Source organism: Electrona antarctica (assembly GCF_951216825.1).
Source record: "Electrona antarctica genome assembly, chromosome: 19".
Classification (NCBI taxonomy): Eukaryota; Metazoa; Chordata; class Actinopteri; order Myctophiformes; family Myctophidae; genus Electrona; species Electrona antarctica.
In genome coordinates this window covers 17153972-17161116 of record NC_136800.1, presented here as the reverse complement: position 1 = coordinate 17161116, position 7145 = coordinate 17153972, and the positions used below count along the sequence as shown (strand labels likewise).

General features: G+C 42.5%; 1 protein-coding gene across 1 annotated transcript in view; it reads right to left on the bottom strand.

The window, feature by feature from the left end:
• Positions 1–4199: 4199 nt before the first annotated feature.
• The window catches only part of dnm3b (dynamin 3b), a 43402-nt gene continuing 40456 nt past the window's right edge, over positions 4200–7145 (bottom strand). The window contains exons 17-20 of the mRNA XM_079488767.1: positions 6623–6790; positions 5764–5996; positions 4909–5082; positions 4200–4284 (exon numbers count right to left, since the gene is read on the bottom strand). Coding sequence (XP_079344893.1) covers positions 4245–4284; positions 4909–5082; positions 5764–5996; positions 6623–6790 — 615 coding nt within the window. The 3' untranslated portion in view covers positions 4200–4244. The remainder of the gene's footprint in view (positions 4285–4908; positions 5083–5763; positions 5997–6622; positions 6791–7145) is intronic.

Here is a 7145-nt window from a genome sequence, read left to right as displayed (position 1 = left end):
TGTGGGTCTGATGAGCACTGAGCAGTAAACAGAAACCCTGTAGTCTTCCACCGTAAAGTTAACGCAAGTTTTAGCTGAGCAATATTGGAAGGATTTGTTATTTGAAGGCAAGCCTCGTGTTGCCTAACCTGACTCCGCCAGATGGGGCAGCAGATTAATGTTGACTTATTTATTTATTTGTATTTATCTTTTACGGCGGTGATCTTGGTATTCATAATAATACATTAATAATGTTACTTTACCGCCATCTGCTGGGTTGTAACAGCTTCCCAGACCAGTGCAAAGTGCAAACTATTTATGTCCATACAGTTCCATACCACACTGCCCAGATTGAAAAAGTACTTTTTTTTTTACTTAAGCAAAAGTATCAAGACACTGCTAAAATAATGTATCCAACAGCTAGTCTTCTTGAACTACATAAGATCTGCAGAATACCACAACAGTGGTAAGGTTTGAGACAATCAATGGTCCACCCATGGCATAATAGCTCCCTCTTGTGTTGATAAGGCTCTGCTCTTCATCATAATATAGGTTTGCAATTATATTTGGCACATTTTTGAGCGGTGGCACACAGTCTCCTATGCACAGCTATATGTCCATATGTATGTCTGTATGTCTGAGTGTGGCAATGCATGTGTATGTCAGTATGTCTGAGTACGGATTTTCTTTCAGTCTGAGATAGCATGTGTATGGCATTGGCATCCATCTGTCCGTCTGTATGTCCGCAGCTAATTTCGCAAACTACTAGCAGATCAGCATCATATTTCTTATTATTTATTTGTATTTTGCACATTTCACACTGCCAGCAGGCCAACCTCAATTCCTGAATATTGCTTCAAATCGACCAACCGTGTCGTTTTTGTAAATTAACCACTAATTCAGCCTAGCATCCCTATTCTGAGGAACATACATTTACATTTGCTAAAAATGCTGTAACTCATGTGTGATTGTGACCTAAAGGATTGGGATGGTTCACTGTGTGCTCTCTCTTTGGTTCTCCATCAGTCGTGTTTTGTCTCCAGTACATTTTACCATTACACAGTCAATAATACAATACTAAAATGTATTCTAGGATTTCAGTCAATCTTGTTTAAACTAAAGGTAGTGTAGCCTAAAGTTGGTTAAAATAAGTGTGAAATAGCTCTATATTGTGATAGTACTCATTGCTATAGAGTGTTTGTTCAGTAACAGGAGTCTCCATGTCTATCCAGCTTTGTATTTCCCTATAATATAGGGACAAACATATTATGTTTGTCACCCTTTGTCCACAATGATGACACCAGTAACAAAGCAAATGAGGGGACGAGGAAGAAGTTTATTGAGGAGCGATACAGAGACAGAAAATAACAACTGATGCAATTCCTCAATTATGCCCTCCTTTTGATAATACCATGTGAAGACTACAGGAACCATTCAGTTGTTCTTCTGGATGTTTTGACTGTCGTTCTACAATTAGCTTTGGCAATACAGACTTGTAATTCATGCCAGTAAGGCAGTCTACATTTCAGAGAAGAGAGTATTTAGTGAACAGAGACACAGAGAGAACAATTAAAGCGCTAGGATCCTTAATGAGGTCATTATAGTCGACAGGTAGAGTAGCGCCATATTACCTACAGTATATACATCAGAACACAGTTTCAATAGAGGACAGGCCCATGTACACAATAACAAACTGACAGAGAGCACTTCAACACTGAGAACACCACCTAAAGCCTAAATATTGATTAGGCTTAACTAAGGCTCAGACACAGACGCTGACTGAAACCTAAGTTATATGCCTGGATATGACGGTGTCACTCGCTGATAACTGATCTACAACTGACAACGTGGCGCATCTATGAAGTACACATAATGAAAGCCTGAGTTATACTCAATTGCGCTAGCTTGTCGATCTACAAGCTAGAAACAATGGCAATGCACTGTGTGACACAGGTGCACGACTAAGTATACCTCAGTATAACTGACCTAAAGGGCTGTGAGAGGAGAAGACAAGATGGTAGTTCCAGTTCCGAACAGGGAGAGAGTGCTGGCTTCGTGATGTGCATGAAATTGCATGATTAAAACCTGAGGAAAAGACTAAAATGGAAATGTCCCAGTGGTCCATCTTTCAGGGACTTGCCACATTAGCAAACTGTTAATGAACTCTCTTTTTTTTCTCTCTCTGTTTTCTTCTCCCTCTGAAGTATCACGGTACAGTTCCCATCCATTATTAGCAGTCAGCGTCTGTGGACGGGCGCTTAAGGCTGCGAGGGTCAAAGACTTGACCAGTGATACAGTGCAGGTCAGAGGCGTCATTTCAGAAAAAAATAGGGTGGCAAAAAAAAGTTACAATTTAATAGATATTTCAAAAATAGGTAAAATAGCAGATCTACAAGCTCACCGCTATTTTCACTATTTTAGATTTTTTTTTTAAATAAAATGTATTTTTGAAAATGTTTCTCTAATGACATGTCCGAAATATAGGGACGGCAGGTTGAAAGATTGCGTGGCTGACAAGAAAACACGTGACGGTAACGTGTGTCACATTATGTACATTGTACATCCATCTACTGTACTGTACATTGTACAGTAGATGGATGGGCATTTCCTCCCCCTTCCAGGGGGAGGAAATGGCCATCCCCTGGGACCCAAATGACGCCCCTGGCACAGGTGGACACCTATGGCAAAGGTGATATGCTTTGTCGTGACTGCTTCAATACAGATTACACTGACGGTGCTCCTCAGCCTTGCTATGTGCGTATGGCTGTTACTACGACAACACAGGAACAACTCACAAAAACCCAACATTAAATGACCCCGAGGGTTTATTATGACTTATTATTATATTAACAGCTTCGACCATGAAAACAAAAACAACTGAAACGTCAACAAACGTGCAGACAGGAAGTACATGCACACAGTGTCCTTACCACTCATACAAACACATATAATATAGTATTGTTCACACATTTGCACACGCAAGCACGCACACACACACACACACACACACACACACACACACACACACACACACATACACACACACACACACACACACACACACACACACACACACACACACACACACACACACACGCACGTGCACACACGCACATAGCTGATATTAAACACAGTATAGGGGGTATTGTACAATAAATAATACAATACTTAAACAAACATAGCCTACATATAGGCAAATTATTCCCTCCCCCCAGCAAACACACACACAAACACTCATAGAAATGCACACATGTGAACAATCACACACACTTACACACATACAGACACACCCACTCAACACACCCACGCACGCACGCACTCACACACGCACGCACGCACTCACACACACACGCACGCGAACACACACACACATGCAATAAAAGCAGCTTACTGTATGTGCCATGCTGCATTTTGGAATGAGTAGGGCAGTGCCACTGCTGAGCGTAATATTTTCATGTGTAAGCAGCAATGGGGCCGGGGTCAGAGTGTGGTGTGTTGGGTTGTGTTGTGGGTATAGGGTTACTTGGAGACAGTAGTGGAAAGTAAAAGTATGTTTACTCAAGTACAACTTAGAGGTACTTTTACTTTACTCGAGCGTTTCCACTTTTCAATGCTTTATACTTCTACTCCACTATATCAAATAGTGGAGTCAAACAGAGGCAAATATTGTACTTTTTAGTCCACTAAAGTTATTTATTATTTGAAAATAACACATTTTAAAACATACATTAACCATTATTATGTTATATTTTTCAAAAGATTTTGTCCAATTGTTCAAACCTTTGAGTTTAACCTTTGAATATATACAGTATATATATTATTTTTATTTTTATTTTTATGCCAATACTTTTGTACTTTTACTCCATGTAAAATGTTGAATGCAGGACTTTTACTTTTTCTATATCATAGTTTTACTTTTGCTTAATTTGTATTTAATCTTCTTCCACCACTGTTTGGAGAAGGTTGGGTTCCAGGAGGGAAGTCAGGGAGTGAATCTGCTAAGCAAACCTAGAGCACAGGCGAAGCAACGAGTGCACATACGGGTTACACCACAAGACAAGCACCGCACTGTACATATAGATACATGGACATGGTCACCTGGCGGAAAGCGTTCAGGGGCTCCACTAGGAAAATGCCAGTAGAGCACAGTCATGGCTATAGAGAGAAGAAATGGATTTGATACGGAGAGAGAAAGGGTCGAGGGGTGAGAGTGGAATGGAGCCCTAGTGAGTCCGCCAGATATGAACCAGAATCCTTTGGAATGATTACGGCCCTTGTCTTGTTGGGGAAGGAGGGGGGCGTCGGCTGTCGCAGAGCACGAGTGACGGTGTTGACAGAAGTGAAGAGTGGAGAAGAGAAGAGAAGAGAAGAGAAGAGAAGAGAAGAGAAGAGAAGAGAAGAGAAGAGAAGAGAAGAGAAGAGAAGAGAAGAGAAGAGAAGAGAAGAGAAGAGAAGAGAAGAGAGAGCAAATTAGTCTTACTCTTCACACAGGGTTAAAAGGTATAAAGCATAGACAGCAAAGATAAATATGAAAGACAGTACATAGTCATACAAAGTCATACAGAGAAGAGTGCTACAAAGAGATGAGAGTTTATCTTCCTACTTCAGTGAATTATGACCAGTGGTGGACAAAGTATTCAACCCTGGTAGACATTTTCCAAAAAGTTCAAAGATTCTCCAAAAACGTCAAACAAATATCAATAATAGCGTTTTGTGTGTGTATTTCAATCCAAGTATCCACAATTCAAATACTCAAGTAAGGTACAGATACTAAAATGTGTTAATTAAGTAGGGTACTCAAGTTAGGTATAGGTACTTCATTACTGCCCACCACCACTGATCATGAGCACACTGTTATGAACAAGCACCACCACACACAGCACTCACCTGCTGAGGTGTGATGTGACACATGCTGAAGCTTGTTCTCACCTGGGGATGCTCGGCGGGGCCCTGTTAGGGCGGCTGGGAGCCTGAGGGCTTTCAGCAGTGTTATTGAATGGCCCCAGGGGTCCTGGGCGGTTTGGGGGTGGAGGGGCCCCTCGGGGGCCTGGGCGCTGGCCTGAGGACATCCTCCTGGGTGCAGTTGGGCTGGCTGGGGGAGACCTGGGGAGTAGATTAGATTACATTAGAATATTGGGTAGGGAGGGAATACCGTAACAGTAGACAAGAGCGTACCTGTAGTATGTACGTGTCGTGTAGCGCAATGTAGTTTAACTAACAACTACACAATAAAAGTTCAACCGTGTCCCTTAAGGGAAATTGAGTCCCTATTGTTTACAATGGAGAAACTGCCGGAGGAGGAAGCCGTTAAGTGCCCGGTCTGTTGTTGTGATCGCCGCTATGGAATACGTTTCTACACTACAACAAGCCATTACACCGTTTTAAAGTGGATTTTCATGACAAGCAACTCAGCAGTACGTGTGCAGTGGCTGTTTAAAGGTAACTTTAAACGTAGGCAGTCTAGCCTGAAAGACGGCCGTAAATGGTCCGCAGTCAACCTGTTAATATAGCAGTAGTTGATAGCATGTGTTATTATAGATGACAATGCATAGGTCTGATTCCCAGGTTCGATTTACGATCTCTGAAATGTGTCGAGGTGTCCCTGAACAAGACACTTAAACCTTAACTTCTCTCTCTCTCACACACACACACACACACACACACACACACACACACACACACACACACACACACACACACACACACACACACACACACACACACACACACACACACACGCGCGCGCGCGAGCGCGCGCACAGACAGATACAGTGGTTTGTGTACCTGCGGCCTCCGCTGCCTCCCATCCAGGAGCTATCGACGGGTGGTGGCATTGGGGTGGTGATGGTGGTGGTGGAGATGTCTCCTATGATAGCCAGGGCCTCCTTCAGGGCATGGTGGGTCCTCAGCACCTCGTCCCTCCGCTGGGCCTGGTCCTGGGACTCGTCCATCAGTGTGGCCTGGTCCCCTGCAGAGTAAAGCTGGGCCAGCAGCTCTGCGTTGATGAATTCCTTCACCTGGTGGCCGAGAAAGATAGCACATGAAATAGAAGTCGGAACAATTACGTATCAACACTGTTCCTGAAACTTAGGATGGGTTAATCCATTACAACTGGGTAAGCATCTGTGACATTACTTGCGCGCTCTGCGATCGGCACCTCGACAGAGTGCATTTCTAGTTTTAGATTTTAGCTATATACGTAGGCTATATGAGTCATGATAAAAAAACATATATAGGAGATATACAAGCTCATAGCGCGTCACTTCATGCTGTGCTATGAGATTGTAGATCTGCAATTGTTTTTAAATCTTGACCATTAATGCAAATCTTGGAATATATATATTCCATTAAAAGCGAACATTTCTAACTCAAATCGTTGCTTCTGGGGGTCCCTGGGACAAAATACATAGGAAAAAGTTTGGAAAAGGTTTGAGCACCACTGATAAAGCAACATAAGCTTTTCAGAAAACTGTTAGGATTTAGAAGACATTTGTAGAATTGGCCTCAGGTCTTACTGGGTTAAATGCATAGGACACATTTCACCGTATGTGCAAATACACAGTGACAAATACAGCAAAGGAGTGGCGACCATGGTCATTATTGTAAATTGTATTAACCCTTATACTTGGCCATAAATGCTCACATTGTTAATCATGAGGTGCATAATGGTCTTGGGCATGAGATCCCGGATGCATTTGTTGACGATGGCCATGTAGGACTCCACCAGGTTGCGGATGGTCTCCACTTTACGCTCCAGCTGAGGGTCCATGGAGAAGTTATCCTGCTGGGTATGAGTCTCACCCTCAGTAATCTGTTGGAGGAGCACAGGCAAACATTACTGTCAGACAAAGGCAAAGAATGAACATGCATGAGCAAAATACAACCACCCCAATTGCATTAACATACTCTACAGCAAAATCTGCAAAAGTCCTCTGATTTGTAATGCTTGTGACTTAACTAACGGCTGGTAAATCCTTCATGGTACGATGGTGCCGTGCGGTGCACCACTGAATAATAATAGCACATCACAACGCTTCACGTCGCAACGTGTGAGCTTTTTGCATTACAGTATTTGAGTGCAGACAGAGGTATTTAGAAGATAGAACCTTTCTGTAAAGCTTTTGAAGGGAACACCCAGGCAAAACTGAATTCTCTGTCAAGTTAAA